The following is a 16,491-nucleotide window of genomic DNA, read 5'->3' as shown; positions in this document are numbered from 1 at the left end:
TGGTAACTGAGGAGCAGATGCTTTCGACTGACCCTGGATGTCGCCGATCTAACTCGGCAGTTGGAGTGAGTTCGGAAAACAATTCTACAGGAGGTCATATCCAATTTTACGAATCAGTGTGAAGTAGTATAACAGCTTGCAGAAAGGCTAGAGACGACTCAACAACTTGTACGGATCTTAAGTTTTACTAACGTTATAAGGTATTTCTCCTACTTCCCTAGTGTGCCTTCGTGGTGTAACGGTAGCATGCTGGGCCGGTATTCCAGAGGTCTGTGGTTCGATTCCCGGCGAAGGCGATTGTTGATTTTTCATTTCTCTGGTTTTTCCAATTAACTGAATGTCTCTACAATGGCGCCCGAGCTAAAAGGGTTGTGGAAGATGATTCTCCGCACCCAGGATTTGGCGACTAGGTCACCTAAAACCATAGTTGCCCTTTAAAAAGGGGAGTATATAAGATATTTCTCCCACTTCCCTAGCGTGCCTTCGTGGTGTAACGGTAGCACGCTGGGCCGGTATTCCAAAGGTCCGTGGTTCGATTCCCGGCGAAGGCGGTTGCATATTTTTCATCTTTTCTGCTTCCAATTAACCTAATGTCTCTACAACGTTTATTTTATTTTAAAACTTTACTATCTTTTCTTATTTTCCACTTCCGGCCAGAGTTAAATGCTTTAACTTGTTTATGCAAATTTTACTTGCTAACGCCGAAGTATTTAAGTTGTGGCTTTTTGCCAAGAGTGAGAGAGAGAAGGTAAGTGAGCCGCCTTACCACTGTATTCTTACGAGTTTTCAATCAGTTGCTGCTTGCCTTTAAGGCCAGAGGTTTAGTCCTCTTGATATTTAAAGCGTATTGTAGTTTCAGCAGTTTGCGTATTACCTACGTAACCTTTTAAAAAGGCTAGTCTTAGTGTTAGGCATTTGTAAACTAATTCAAAGTTAGCTTTTAGTTAGAATTTTAGTTAGTAGTTTTACATTTTTACGTTCAGACCACGAGTGGTTGGTCTCTGTATCCCGAAGTACGAGAGCATGTGTAAGTTTATAGAGAATAAAGGGTTCAGTACACCCTTCCTGCTTGTGTCGTCCATTCCACACATACTTGAACATAGCTTTAGTAAGCTCCCTGTTCCTATTCAGGACATAGCATGTTTCCAAAACAAGTAAAAAGACATACAAGTCCTGACAACCTTACTAACTTAATGTGGCTGTATCTCCAGTAAACAGCATTAACTTCCTCTGAAATTTTAATCGCTTCTTTTTCCGTGCATATACATCATATCTACCATATTTCTTCCCGTTCGCATTAATTCTTCTTCAGTTCGCGTCTTGGAGAGTATTTTAGTAGTCATTAAAACTTTAGATTATTTACTTATTTTGTATTTTTAAATAATTGCTTGAAAAAGATACTGAGAATACACTGAGTGATTTAAAAATCTCCTTTTCTTGCACAGATAATTTTAAAGTGCATTACTATTCAGAATCTAGCGGAATTGCAATCCTTTTAAAAATATGTTTTCATAATAATTCAAAATTAATTTTAAGTGTTAAATGTTTTTGGCATTTCTGTATGAAAACATGACTGATAGGATAATTAGCAGAACACAATTTAACAATATCTAGCCGCAATCTACTCTGCAATATATGAAATTTAAGAGAATAACGGTATTACCAGTGCAGTCCTTCATGATCTTTCTGCAAATAATTAAATCTGCATACCATTTAGGGAGACGACTAGTGTAAGAATTCGCTGGATTATTTGTAAAATAAAAGACTTTAGAAGACTATATTTTAATAATAAGTGTTAAACTTCCATACCCTCTACCAGCGATTTAGAGCGTGACCACAGGAAAAAAAAAAAAGGTTTAATTCGAAAGCAAACTAGCAGGTACTAAGTGACAACAGAATGTAACGTTGGGAAATACAACAGTTCAAACACACCCAGTGTTGAAGTTATAAGGTATTTCTCCCATACCCCTAGCGTGCCTTTGTGGTGTAGTGGTTCTGCACACTGAGCCGGTATTTCAGAGATCCGTGGTTCAATTCCCGGCGAAGGTGGTTGGATATTTTTCATCTTTTCTGCTTCCAATTAACCTAATGGCTCTACAAGTGGCTTGCTTTCTTTCAGTAAACAGTCTTGATTTCTTAACGTTTTAGATAACGCAGCCAACAGCCTTTGTTATTAGCTAGAAAATAGAAAAATACAAGATAATGCATTGCAAACATAATCCTGCTTTTTCATTACATTTCACATGCATAGGGTATCTATCATAGAATGCTTCTCATCGATTCGCACTCCATAAAATCTGAAATATTTTAGCGAACAGTCCCATCTGTTGCTCTGACCACTCAGTGTGGGTGGTATTCTCCTTGTCTCTGCAAGAATCAAGATTTCTTTAAGCATGAATGCACACACATTCAAGGCTTATTAGTATTTGTAAAACTGAGATTAGATTGACTTGGACTCAAATTTGAAACAAAATGTTTAATACGATTACACTAAGAAAATAATTCTTAGCAGCAATAAGCAAGAAATTCGGGCAAAAGCAAAGGACATTGAAGAAAGAGTTAAAACTATCCACAAGGCCGATACCGGGGGGGGGGCGGAAATGGTGCACAACACGTGGGCGGCCAAATTTAAGGGCGCTGAAATGATTATCAAACATATTAGAAAAGGGTTGACAGTTTTAATTTGCACGTGAGCGACCGACTGTCTAGAATCGGTACTGAGTATCCATTAGCAAATTTCGAAAAAAGAAATAACGTTCTCTCGGCCGAAGTTAGTAACCTACGGCGTCAGAAATATTTTTGTTAATTTTTACAATATTTCAGATCTCTATTAGTATCAGTTGGATGTATTATAAATCAAAAGTATTTCTAATTGTAATTACCAGGAGTGAATAAAACTTCAGTGCCTATTTTGCCAAAGGGTAAAAGGAAAGGCAAGAAAGCGTAAAAAAGTTAAAATGTTATCTGGTTTCATTTTATTCTCATCTTTATGTATGGCCTTTTCCCCTTTCTTTGGTAGTAGGTTTAATACGCAGCAACAAAGTTCCTCTCTTTTAGGATTTACGAAATCTTGTACTGCTGTCTTCACAACTTCCATATCATTATTGAAAGTTTGGAGAAAGACGATGTTCTGTGAAAAAAAAAAAAGAATGCTAATCTTAAAATTAATGGTTCATATTTTCGTAGTAATGAATGTCGGAGCCCGTGGAAGTTGCTTGGCGACACACTACGAACTGCTATCCGTCGTCCCAACATGTCCTACACATGCCGTATGGGATTTAGCTCCAGTAATCTAGCAGGCCACGGCAGAAGTGGAATGATTTTACCCTCCAAATAACACCGCGCCACTCGAGCTCTTGCGGGTGGGCGTTATCGTCCATAAACATCGCCTCGGTACCCTTGCAGCGAGAAAAGGGTGCACAAGAGGGTGTAGAATTTCGGCTGTGACGGAATCACCAGGAAACACGTAGAGGTCGGTGAGCCGTTAGTTTGTATCTCAGCCCATACAAGTAAGCCTTCTCCTCTGTAATATCTCTTTCGACGATATTTGGCGCCCGATAGTGTGTTCTTGGCTCACCCCATATCATTGCCTTTCGAGAATCGTTCTTGTGTAGAATCGAGACTTATCCGTAAAGAGTACGTGGCCCCACTGCTCAGGCATCCAACAGCGACGGGTCCAATTCAACTGGGCTCTGACATGCGATGGCACAAAAGAACACAAATCACATGACGTCTGACGTACAGTCAGTACTCAGACGCATAGACACAGTACGCATGCTTATCTTAAGTAGCTCCGCGAAGTGGTTACTGGCCAGTGGGAGGGTGCGTTATCTTGCAGCATAGCGAATTTGGAATAACAGTTTCCGACTGGAAAACGTAAGAATAAAAATCGTCTAATCAATTCACTGCTATTTAAGTCAGCTAATCATCTTAATATCTGAAATTACGGCAGTGCTTTATACACCTCAGCTTGTAGGATTAACATAATGTCTCTTAAGCTAAACACCTTTTTAATCTTCCCAGGATGAATAACATAGGGAGATAATCATCCAGTCCTTAGCTTAGACTTCAAGAACACCCAAGGAATACAATAACAACAAATATAACTGAACATTAATGTCCACAAATATCGCGTCGGCACCCATTGCAAGGATAAAAGGACGCATAAGAGGGTGTAGAATTTCGTCCGATATCGTACGGTTGTGACGGAACGCCAGGAATCACGTAGAGGTCGGTGCAGCCGTTCGTTGCTGTACCAGAGCATAGAAGTAAGACTCCTACTCTGTAATGGTCGCTTTCGACGATGCTTGGCGCACGATAGCGTGTCTCTGGCTCTCGCCATATCATTGTCCTTCGGGAATCATTCTTGATGTTAAATCAAGACTCATCTGTAATGAGTGCATGGTTCCACTGCTCTGGTGTCCAACTGCGATATTCACGGGCCCAGCTCAACCGCACTCTGACATTCGGTGGAGACAAAGAAACACAAAAGGCAGGTCATCGGGCGTACAGTTCACCTTCAAGCAGTCGACGCGACACAGTTTGTCGGGTTATGGGCCGTTCTGCAACAGCAGAGAGATGCGACGCTAGCTGTCGTGATATTAGTGATCTACCGTGTCTTGCACATAGCAACAGGAAGAGATCGTCTGCTTCCAGACCTCCAGCTTCCAGACCCACGTCTTCTACAAGGGTTTTGATCCCTTTGGCAACGATTTCATAGCCTATTGATAACACTACGATACCCATTCAGTTCTCTCGCAACAGCGGATTGGCTTACACGAGCTTGCTATATTCCGACAGTCCTCCAACGCATTTTATCCTGCATATGGTGTCTTTGGCTTATACTTTCCACTTTGGTTATCTCGGATTATACGGAACTATTGCTTCTTACGAACTGACGCATAGGTCCGGTATTCCTTTCTAAAGACGTTGTGGTGTGACTGCAGCATTGCACTTTATGCTAATTTCTGTTGCTATTTGCGTTCGGATATGCAACCTCTATCTCACATGTAAATGGGGTGCTTTGATTCTCTTTTTTATATTCACACTTTTTTTTTTAGTATTTGTTTGTTATTTTCTGATCACGAGTGTACTTAAATATAAAAGCACCACATCGTCAAAATAAACTAAAATTTTGTACAAGTTGATATAACATAAAGCTTTAGAAACATCTTTTATTCGTTGTAACAAAGCTGTAAATGTTCATATAATTCAATGCATTTGGAATGCATTAAAAATTAAATGTTTTTAGTTTACATCAATTAGATACATCGTTAAAAAAAGGTAAAGATTTAAATTATTAAGAACTACTTGTTGCTTCCAGATCACTCAGCTTGTTACTCAACTACACATTGATTGCTGGAACTCAAAAATCTTCAAAAAATGGTGATTTCGTATTTTTGCATTTTCAAATTCTCTACACATTTATCTTTCTAAAAATACTATTCTTTAATCTCTATGAAAATTAGAACTGTAAAAAATCTAGTTTTAATTTTTCATATAATGCTTTGATGAATGAGGATTTTTACATAAAAACGCGTTTTTCTCCACACGTGATTTTTTTGTACTCGATGTACCTTTTCTCAGGAACTACTGCTAACAGGTATCTGAAAATTTTATGTTTATTGCTTATTTATTAGATTTCCTAATATTTACTGAAATGAGCTTTTTGTGATAAACTAAGAAAAAATAATTAATTTTTTTTTTTTTTTGTATGAGAAAAGTGCTAAATTTTATTATGCCTAAGAAAATATTCTGTAAATTACGCTAAAATTCAAAATGTTTCAAACGCTCATTTCAGTATAATCAGATAGGTATACTTTAATTACAAAAAAAAAAAAAAAAAAAAATTCAAGCGTGTATCTACAGCAGATTTTGAGAAAAGGTACATCGAATATGGCCAATTTAACATTGTCGGTATAGGGGTTGCTGATACCCCTTAAACTTAGAAGGTAAATTAAAGATCTCATGTTTTGCCGACTGATGACACTCTAAGGATCCTCTATACGCGATAATGCGATTTTAATGATTTAAATCTCTCGTAGCGAAACACTTGCGAAGGACTACTTGTTTCTTTTCTTTTTGTTCACTTTCCGAGGCATGATCACATCTATTGATTTTATTTTTGCTAGGCATAATTTTTCATAGTAACTGAAACTAAACCTCCTGCAAAGTATAAAAAATCACCTAAGGTTACCTGTTGCACAAATGACTCCTGCAATGTTTTCATCTCTTCCAGGACATGTAACTTTTCCAAAGGACTGATAAAGACAATCGGATATATTGCCCTCACGTCCGGAACATTTTATTCCACTGATCACGATATCTTGATGGCTTCCACCAAAGTAAGCACTCTGAAATTAAAACAAGGTGAAAAGAATATTACATGCAGTTTTCACAAGAATTTATAATACACACATTACATGAGCATGCTCACTTTTGGTCATAGTTACATTGATAAATCACTTTGGCTTTTAGCTTAAGGCTTGGTGAATACTGCTTTTGTTGTTGTTGGAGTCAAAAAATTAAGGAAAGCAATGATTACTCCCTTCATTAGTTCTTTTGGTGGTGTTTATTATTATTATCTTACATGTGGTTAGGATGATGAACTATGCAAATTTACTTCATTTCCACAAGAAATCATGTAACGTGTAGTGAATATTTTGGCTAGACTAGCGTGCATAGATAGAGACTAGCGTGCATCAGCTGGCACCAACATTTACGTTTCAAAATTTTTATCATTAACAATTTTTTTAGTGATTTCCTCAGAAATTCTCCGAGATATTGTAAATCATTTTCTTCTACAAGCCTATATTTCATTCCTGGTATTAATTTTGAGATTCATTCAATTTTTGTTTTTAAGTTTAACAAGAAACGTGTCAAAGTTATGCACTTAAGAGAGTTGCTTATGCAATAATTCTTAATTAGTTTGCCCTCGAATGCCATTACACCCTTATTTTTCTTTATTTTTTCTCTTCATATTTTCTTTCTAATTACGTATCTGATGTTTAACGAAGACGTCGACAGACGGCTGGAAAGCCGTATCTCGGAGCCACCATTCAATGGCAGTTATCTGCTTGAGAAAATTTACGCTTCTTGATAGTTTTTGTCAAACCTCTGACGAAGATTTCTCTTTTAATTTTGATGGCAGATATTGGTTCAGAGAAGAAGCTCAGGAGATATTTGAAATCAGACGTCACTGTATCTAAAAATTTATTGAATTGTTTCACCGAGCCGATTTGATGTGCAATGGCGGCATCGGATCCCATAGGGGCTTCCACTTGTCTATGTGATTCTCTACATTGTAATGCAACAAATGAATCAGTTTTGGTATTGGAGTAGTTTGGATGTAATTTAAATTTGTTTCCTGTTACAATTAACTCTTTGAAATTCTTTAAAAATACAGTCTGTATTATCACTAGTATCATGTCATCATTCAAAAGCTTTAGATGAGAATCCGCATCCAGCTCAAAATCTGTCAAATCTGTGTACCATTCCTCTGTTAGTACACTGAAAAACGTTTAGCACTATAATCACCTACAGAATCTTTATTAAAAGTGGAGTAAATTTCTTTAATTTTCCACAGTTTTGAACTAAAAAGTAATACTGAACAGAATATATGATGTCTTGGTCGAAATTATAAGAAAATTTTTAATGTTGCGCAACGGAATTTTTGTTTCAACTGACGTTAATGTTTCCTTTTTTACTGTCTTTGTAAGCTTTTTATGACACGCTAGCGCTCCATATAACTACACTGTAGAATAACTCTTTGATAAATATTTTTCAAAATTTTTAGTCGTTCTCTTCAATAGACTTCCTAAGTATTTGACATTTAAAACGTTCAGAATAATCCTGGTTTCTCTATCATTTATTTAAGCACTCTAGTTAAATTTACTGTCGAATAATTTATTTGCCCAAACAATACCGTATGGTAACAGATTCTAAAGTCTTGCAAGTCATGTATACATTTACTTGCGTTTTATTCTCTTTAAAAAAATATTTGATTTTTTTAGAATTAAGTATTAAATATCATTATCAACCATTATGTAGAGAACAATCTTTAAATTTTAAAAATACATAGCTATATCTATGTTATTACAATTCGTCCTCAGATTTTAGTTTAATCATTAACAAGCGGATGTCAACAGCAACGATAATTTCGATACTGCAGACATGGACTTATGGTAAATTTTCTAAAAATCTGGCCTACAGCATCATCCCTGAGAAACTCCTATTCAGATAGTTTTAAAGGTTTGATGACACACTTAGAGAGAAAATGTCCACCAGAAAAATAATTTTGAGCAAGAGCTGTGACAACGAAGTCTTTCAGTTGTTTCATATTACTAGCCACCATGCCAATTTAAACGTACTTTTAAGACCATGTCTCGCCTAATTAATACATATTAAATAGTATCAGCAGTATCAGGAGTAAAGCCACATAAATAGTTAACAAATACTCAAGTTAGGACAACTTGAATGTAACAAAAAGGAAGTTTAATTTTTTCTAATACGAAAGCGTATAAAATAAATAAAGAATTAAAAAGAAATATATAAATTAGCAATTTTAATAATATTTCAAATTTGCCTTTAGCCTTTATTTACAGGTTCAAACTTTTAAAATGGCTATTAAAATTTTAGAGCTAGGACATTCTGAAGAGACTAAAATTTTTCTAATATAAAAAAGTCTTAAAAGTGAAGTATTAAACTGTCTGTAAAAAATGAGGACACGCATAAAATGGTGACACGATGATTAAAAAAATGACAATGACAAAATCATTAAACTTTTTTAATGGATGAAGCTAAAAATATAAATTTATATAACAGTAAAAATTAGATTTTTTTAAGAGGATTTCAAAAGATTTTTTCCATCAATCCAAGAATGATAACGTTTTGAATATCCTAACCATTTAAAAAAGATTTTATTTCATTTCTCTTTATTATTTTCTCAATTTTATAAATTTCATATTTTAATCATATTTATCCAATTCGTTTTTCATAAGAAGTTCTTTTAATGTCCTCATTATTCAAATATTTTAGTCTCTAAGTAGGAGGATCTGTGTTTAAAACTTGACAAATAATAAAAATCTCTTATATAAAGAATTTACATACGTTTACTCTTGTGGAAACGGTTTTAACTTTAGAAATTCGAACGGCATCACGGATTTTTAAATTTAGGTTTTTTTTTTTTTAATTTCTCTGAGCCTATACACATACATATAAATTACAGCTTAGTTATTCTTATCAGATGCTTCCATAGGTGTCATTTTTATAGATCGGTGATATGAATTATTATAATTTTTAGCTAATTTATGTAACACGTTTATGTATCTTTTAGTTCTGTTTGCATCCAAATATTTCCTAATCTTTTCATTGAAAGTTTTAATAAATTTCTCAAATTTAGCATATTTAATTTTTGAATTTTTTTGTAATAAACCAATGAACATTTATTACCTTTAAACAATTTTTAAGCATTTTTATTCATAAACTCTGTACCTTTATCGGTTTGAATTCGCATAAGAATTAGTTCTTTAAAAACTCATCTGTGACATCTTCTCCTGTTTTTCTATTTACGGGAATAGCCCATGCATATTTACTAAAACAATCAATTATTATTAATAAATAAATTGTTCCGCCGTTAAATTTTCTGAAGAACTTAAAATTATAGATTTTCTTTCCATTGATCGTCAATGGCAGGAATATACAGCCTTCTTCTCTTAAAATTTCTAATCAGTGGTTTATATTTTGTATAAATATCTTTTTCAATTTCTTTTTGAGGCATTTTGGCTTTCCTCTGCAGTTCTTTTAAGGTTTCAAGATTATGATAAACATCTTAAAGATTTTTTTCTATTCTTTTGGCAAGCCGTTTGAGCTAAAAAAGTACTTTTTTTAGAGCCGCAAACATTGCAAATAGCCTTCAATATGTTTTTTGAAGGGGTTTCATGAGAAATTTTAGTTTCTGTTTTTTCTTTACGTTTCAAACATTTCATTCCAAATTTTTTTATAGTATAGTTGATCTAACGATGCTTCTTTCTATTTTCCGGCACTGTGGGATTTGGAATGGCATCTAAATTTTCTATCATATTTTTATCACATACGTTACTTCCAGTCTTAATATCTATATATTTAAATATCATATATCATATTTGTATGAGTTTTCATCCACTCTGTTTACAGGCTTAGACCATTCTTCCTAAGGTAAACCAGAATTTATTCTCGTTTTGCCTCATAAAAGCTGTGCCCCATGATCTATAAACCAGCGCCCAGTCAGATGCATTTCAAAGAATGAATTGTTAATGAGTTCATTAATAACACTTTTTCCTTTCTTCATTTATGTAGTATTAAAAATATCTAGAAGGCCTTTAAGGTTTTTTTTTTTTTTCAGGTACTTTCAATTGGGAAAAACTGTAAATTTTCAGTAAATTCTCTCACTTTTACCAAAACTTCTTCCTCTGTCAGGGTTTTAGCTTCAGAGATTTATAAAATTTATAAGAATGTTAAAATTCCTCTTTTCTTTCTGAAATTTTTAACGATTTATCTAGAATTTCGATAATTCCATCTACAATACTCAATGCGGCAAAGGCAAAAACGTGAAGGCGGATAGCGAACTTGAACTGAAGAACAATTTAGTGACTGAGAACGATAAGCTGGAATCATTATAAACAAACTTTTGAACTTTTGTGATAAACGTATAACCAATCTTCCAATTTCTTTTCCATTTATGTAAAATTAAAAAAATTTCGATATATCATCTTAGGATTTTTAAAATTAAACATGATAAAATCATGGGTTTTTTTATTATATCTATTACACGTTTCACTAAATTTATTTTTGTGAATTTTTCATCAATTTTTCTCATGCCCTGCTGCATTTTTTTCGGTTGTAAATTAAAAAATATGAAATAATTACAGTTGATCCTTATTTTTTAGAAACGCTGTCTAGGCTTGAGCTAGATAAATGAAGGACGCGTTATTGTGTCTACCGCAAAAACATGATTTCTTAATACTTGTCTGACCTTTAGCAAGGCAATAATCGTAAACAATTATATTCTTTCTATTCGGACCTAAATCTTCTAATTGTACAAATTCTTCTAAGGCATCCGTTGCAAAGAATGGTTTGTTATATTGATTATATTTTCACAACAATTCTTTTGGAAAGTTCCACCGGTTGTAAAACTTATGATATCTTCACTTTGAATGCCTTCAAAGCTTTAAAATATTTCAATTATATCTGAATGTTAATCTTCATAAATATTTTAATCCATATGTATAATGCATCGTATTTTAAAGTTCTGAATTAAATTAATTAAAATACTTTTTCCCAATCTAGATTCTCCTAAAATCACAAGCCTGAAAGGGTAAATGAGCATGAGAGAATTTTGCTTCGAAACTGTAAACTTTTCTTTGTCATAATTTTTAATTTTTATCGTTTATAAAAATAGAAATTTTTGCATAATGCAAATTATATTTTGCAAGAGGCCAATTTTATTTGGTTATAAATGAAAGATACTAAAAAAGAAAGAAAAAAAACACGCTAAAGATTTTAGAGGCCGTAAAGTTTAAAAAATAAATTAGGCTAAATAATGCAGATAAATTTACGAAGAAAATTGAAATACTTATATCCATTCAGAAATTTCATAATCATGTTACTGATACTCCAGAGAAAGCCTGTACCTACGAAATCAAAGAAAATCCCATCAAAGCCGTAGAAGGTATCGAAAACTTTCTGATGCTTGATTTGAATAAAAACTTAGATGTTAGGTTCTTAGAAGAAAATGATTTACATCTAGCTTCAGAACTATCTGCTACACTTGACGAAAAAATTCCTCAAATAATTGAAAAAAGCCAGTTATTTAAAACCAAGATTAGTAAAGAAAGAGGCCATTTGAACAGCCGAATTTCTCGAGCTAAAATATTACATAAAGTAAGAGGTTCTTCAAAATTTCCTACTAGTAAGACCTTAGAAAAATAAATTAGATCTTTCAAAGAAGCTAATTCAAAATATTTGCAATGATTTTGAATGCAAAAAAGGATCAGAGTAATGTTGCGTATTTGGAAAAAATAAAAGTAAACACTAAAATGTTGATAATGTTTTACAGTACAATGAAGAAGGTTTTTTATGTTCTTCCTCCTATAAAATTAACAGATGATGGAAATTATGATATGGAAAATAAAATTTTATCCAATTGCAAAGATCCTGTAAATAATCAAAATGCCGCAGCGAAATATTTTGTTTATGAAATGGCTGTTCCCTTTTGTGCAACTATCTGTCTTGATTTTATTACATTCAAACCTCAGAAAAATCAGCATTTCTATAAATTTACAAAATTTTCAAATAATAAAGTTTTAACCGACGATTTAAGATATCTTAAAAGAAGAAGATGTTAAAATTTCGTTATTTATAGAAACATTTGAAACAGGTGATGCTATGGTAGCGATTTATAATATTGTATTTCTTAAGTGTATGGAATTTCCAAAAGAAATTTCTGTTCTAGCAAAACGTAAAAATTGGTCAGCTTTTGGATATGAAAATGAAAACAAATAAAAATAACTATTCAAACCTATTTAAAAACTTAATATTTAGAATGAGAGTATATCATTCCTTAATATTTTATATTTTTTCTCCTTTTTTCTTAGTTTTTATCCTATTATGTCTGTATAAAAAGTAATGCATGTAGATGGAGGCTAAGAAGTGTGAACTTGTAAATAATTTTTATAAGAGAGGTAAATATTATCATCCCAAATATTAAATACTCAAAAACTGGGCGGGAATAGGGGAAATATATATATGCAAATTTTAGAAGCCCATGTCATCTAAGAAATTTATATTGTTAAAAATATTACTATATAAATGGAGCTCCAAAACAAGACCGTGGAACAATCCACACTTATTGCAGAGTAAATTATATCCATAATTATTCAAAGCTTAGAAAAGCTGGTAATCAAGCTGAATAATCAAATTCAGATATTTCGAAAAAAAAGTTGCCTTCTGAAAACACATTAAAATCAATAACGGTAAAGCAACTACGTAATTATTGTAGAGAACGTGATACTGATAATTATTTAAGGCTTAAAAAAGATGATTTGATTAATCACATAGTTGACAAAGAATTAAATAAAATATTCCTTCAACAAAAAATTATTTTCGAAACCAAAGGAATCCATAGAATCACAAATTAAATGTGATCAGAGTGGTAAGTATTATAATAAAATCAGCGTAGTTTGATTCATAAAAACAGCGTGCGTACTGATGAAGAAACTGAGCTAATTGAAACCGCTTATAAATCGGTAGAAAGCCCACCAGCGACCGAGCGGTAAAGTCGCTGAACACTGGTAGCTCGGTTAGAAGTTCGAATGCCGTGAACGGGCTGGCTGCATGGGGGTTTTTTCCATGTGTAACGTTCATACGAGCCAGTTTCCTTTAGAAAGTCCTCCATGAAGTCCTTCCTTTGGCAGATAGCCCTCGAGGTTTTGCCGTAGTCACGTAAAACCAAACCAAACCAAATTGCTAGAAAATACAGAGAATTAGAAATAAAAACAACATTATGATCCCTCTTGGAGGTATCTGGAAACAACATTATGATTCCTCTTGAGCATTTCAAAGGTAAAAGAAATATTATGATTGAAAAAGTTGAAATAATACGAAAGTTAAAGAAGTAAAAGTAAACTTACAGTTATTTTATATGTATAAAAATAGAGAGGAATTTAAAAGAAGTAAAAGTAAACTTATAGTGTAAAATTATTCTTATAATGTATTTTTCTCATCATGAAATTTTCGTGATTATTACGTCTTCAAAATGCTCCATGCGCTTTAGTTTATTTTCAAAATGATTGTAATTTAGATTCCTGTTTATGGATGTAACTAAGCTTGGTATGCAGTTTTTAATGCAAATTCATAAAGGGGATAAAAATCCAATTAAAGTGTATTAAAGTGCAAAATTTTGTCCAAAATTTGGGTATATGTAAAAGAAATATTAATTAAAAATTAGCATTTTATGTAATTCACTAATTGATACCAAATTGTGTTTGTAATGCATATTCAATAAAAAAATCAAAAGTAACAAGAAATAAAAAAAAATTAAGACGCATAGAACCTTTTGACAAAATTTTAGAAATTTAAAAAAAAATTAAATTGCAGTGATCCAGAAATTTTTTCAAAGATATTTGACATAATTATGGTAAAATATACATGCATACAAAATTTCATATCTCTATGACAATAATTTTTTAAAAAAATATTTGAACGTCCACTGTCCCCTTAAAAATTAAGTTTGTCAATTATTCCTATGTATCAACATTATCTGGAAGTTCTATAGAATGCTTGAAAAATGTTATAGGTTGGAATGAGGTTTTCAGATATCACACTCATTCAAAACCTTTCATATTTAAGTATATTGATAAAATAAAGAATTGTGACATCATATTAAAAGCAGACATGTCAAAAGAAGAGTTATTCAGTTAAAATATCTTCAAAAATCTAAGTACTTTTAATTTTTTATTTTTACATGTATTGAGTTTGAAGTATTCAGTTAAAATATCTTCAAAAATCTAAGTACTTTTAATTTTTTATTTTTACATGTATTTTCTATCTATTTAATTCATCTGGATTGATGAAACTTCTAAATACTGAAGTTAAATACTGAAGTTAAAATGATTTTTTAAAATATAAATATAATTTTTATCCTTTCTAATGATAGTTCGTTTTTAAATATTACATTGAAATATTTTTAATATAAATTTATTTCTCATTCTTTCTAGCCCACCAGCGGCCGAGCGGTAAAGACGCTGAATGCTGGTAGTTCGGTCTGAGGCTCGAATCCCGCGAACGGGCTGGCTGCATGGGCGTTTTCGTGGTTTTCCCCATGTGTAACGTGTATACGAGCCAGTTTCCCTTAGAAAGTCCTCCACGAAAGGCATCCCTCCCTTTAGGCAGATAGCCCTCGTGTGCTTTGCCATAACTGAATAATCCAAATCTCATTCTTTCTAATAATAATTCATTTTAAATATACTGTTATTTCTTCTTTAAAAAATATTTTACCTTCTGTAAATAATTAGTGTTCCTTGTTATCGAGTTTCGAGTGAAAAAGAAACAAGATTAGATCAGGCCAAAATGAAAAAAAGTCGACTTCCTTTCTTCAAGCATGCAATCAGGCGTTGAAAGGCTTCTCAGAAAAAACGCGCGGGAAATTGGAAAAAATATTACGTCATTTCTCCATTTCATATTACGTCATTCTTCAGTTGGCTTAGTTTGCGCGGTGGCAAACACAACCATAGCTGGCATTCCACCAAACTCCTTAGGATCGCCCAGAAGGGCTATTAATTACGTGCCACAAGGTCAGGCATATGAGAATTCGCTCTTTTCCGGAAAAGGGGGAATTTACTACGGAAGTTCCCGTATCGTCAGGTTATCCTGTCATCCACTGTTTTTCGCGCTTTTATTTCATATTCGCAGAAATAAGTGCGAAGATTCGCATTGGTGTGCAACGCTGGAAACGAAAACTGTCGAAATTGTTTCTTTCTTTCTTTTTCTTTCTTTTTTTTTTCTTTTTCTTTTTTTTTTTTTTTTTTTTTTTGTCTTAACATACGAATTTTACATGAAGAGTGCATATTTCACTGCTTATTTTTAAAAATAAGATACGTAAAAACAATGGAAACATATTTTTAGAAAGAAGTATTCTTTTGGAGTTTTTAAATTAAGGTGAACAGGTTTCCACCCACTTCAGAGGAATCTCCCATAATCGTATTTGATTTAACATGACATTTGCCAATATTGTGATGTTTATGGAAGACTTATTTCCCTCCCACATCAACTCTATGTATGTCGGGGTAACTGAGTAATCAATAATACATACAGATTTTAGGCCCCAAATCAAAAAGAAATATAATAATTATTTATTATAATATGATTATTATAATTAATTAAATAACTACATTTATCATTTATTACCGTATTATCGTCTATAACTAATTATTAAGAAATTTATTTTTTCAGTGTATATTAATGTACATATATTTTATTAAAAATTTATGATAAATATTTATTATCGTAAAATTCTTATAATCAACTATAATAATTAATATATTAGAATTCGTTGCAATGCAAATTATACAATAAAATGGGATAATTAAATAATTATAATAACAATTATTATACAATAATAGTTATTTATTAATTTTAAACTGAGCATCCGAATTCTCGCAAAACACATGTTTTCCTTTTCCTTTCAATTTATATAATTTTTAGGATAAAAACAGGAAAATTTGATTACCTGCACGGCAGCTTGACCATAGCCTAAGCCCAGCTGTTGACATACAACGTTTGCTTCCAGGAGAGACCACCCATCTCCACAAACCAGACCCCAAGGCATTTTACCTATGCGAACTTCAACACGGCCTTCGAATGTAAATCGTCCACCTCTTAAACGAACTTCAACATTCTTTGTATGGAGCTGTTAAGTAAAACAGAGGATTTTACTCCACGAGGCGTTAAATAAAT

At 32.7% G+C, this 16,491-nt stretch overlaps 1 protein-coding gene across 1 annotated transcript in view; it reads right to left on the bottom strand.

Annotated features, from left to right (window-relative positions):
- The window catches only part of Loxl2 (Lysyl oxidase-like 2), a 60,700-nt gene that overhangs the window by 22,164 nt on the left and 22,045 nt on the right, over positions 1-16,491 (bottom strand). Inside the window, exons 3-4 of the mRNA XM_035359066.2 lie at positions 16,265-16,444; positions 6,197-6,353 (exon numbers count right to left, since the gene is read on the bottom strand). Coding sequence (XP_035214957.1) covers positions 6,197-6,353; positions 16,265-16,444 — 337 coding nt within the window. The remainder of the gene's footprint in view (positions 1-6,196; positions 6,354-16,264; positions 16,445-16,491) is intronic.

This window comes from Stegodyphus dumicola, chromosome X1 (assembly GCF_044657685.1).
Source record: "Stegodyphus dumicola isolate Sdum_Otavi_A_Nest chromosome X1, ASM4465768v1".
Classification (NCBI taxonomy): domain Eukaryota; kingdom Metazoa; phylum Arthropoda; class Arachnida; order Araneae; family Eresidae; genus Stegodyphus; species Stegodyphus dumicola.
Note: the sequence above shows the minus strand (reverse complement) of the source record. Positions and strands in the feature narration are given on the sequence as shown.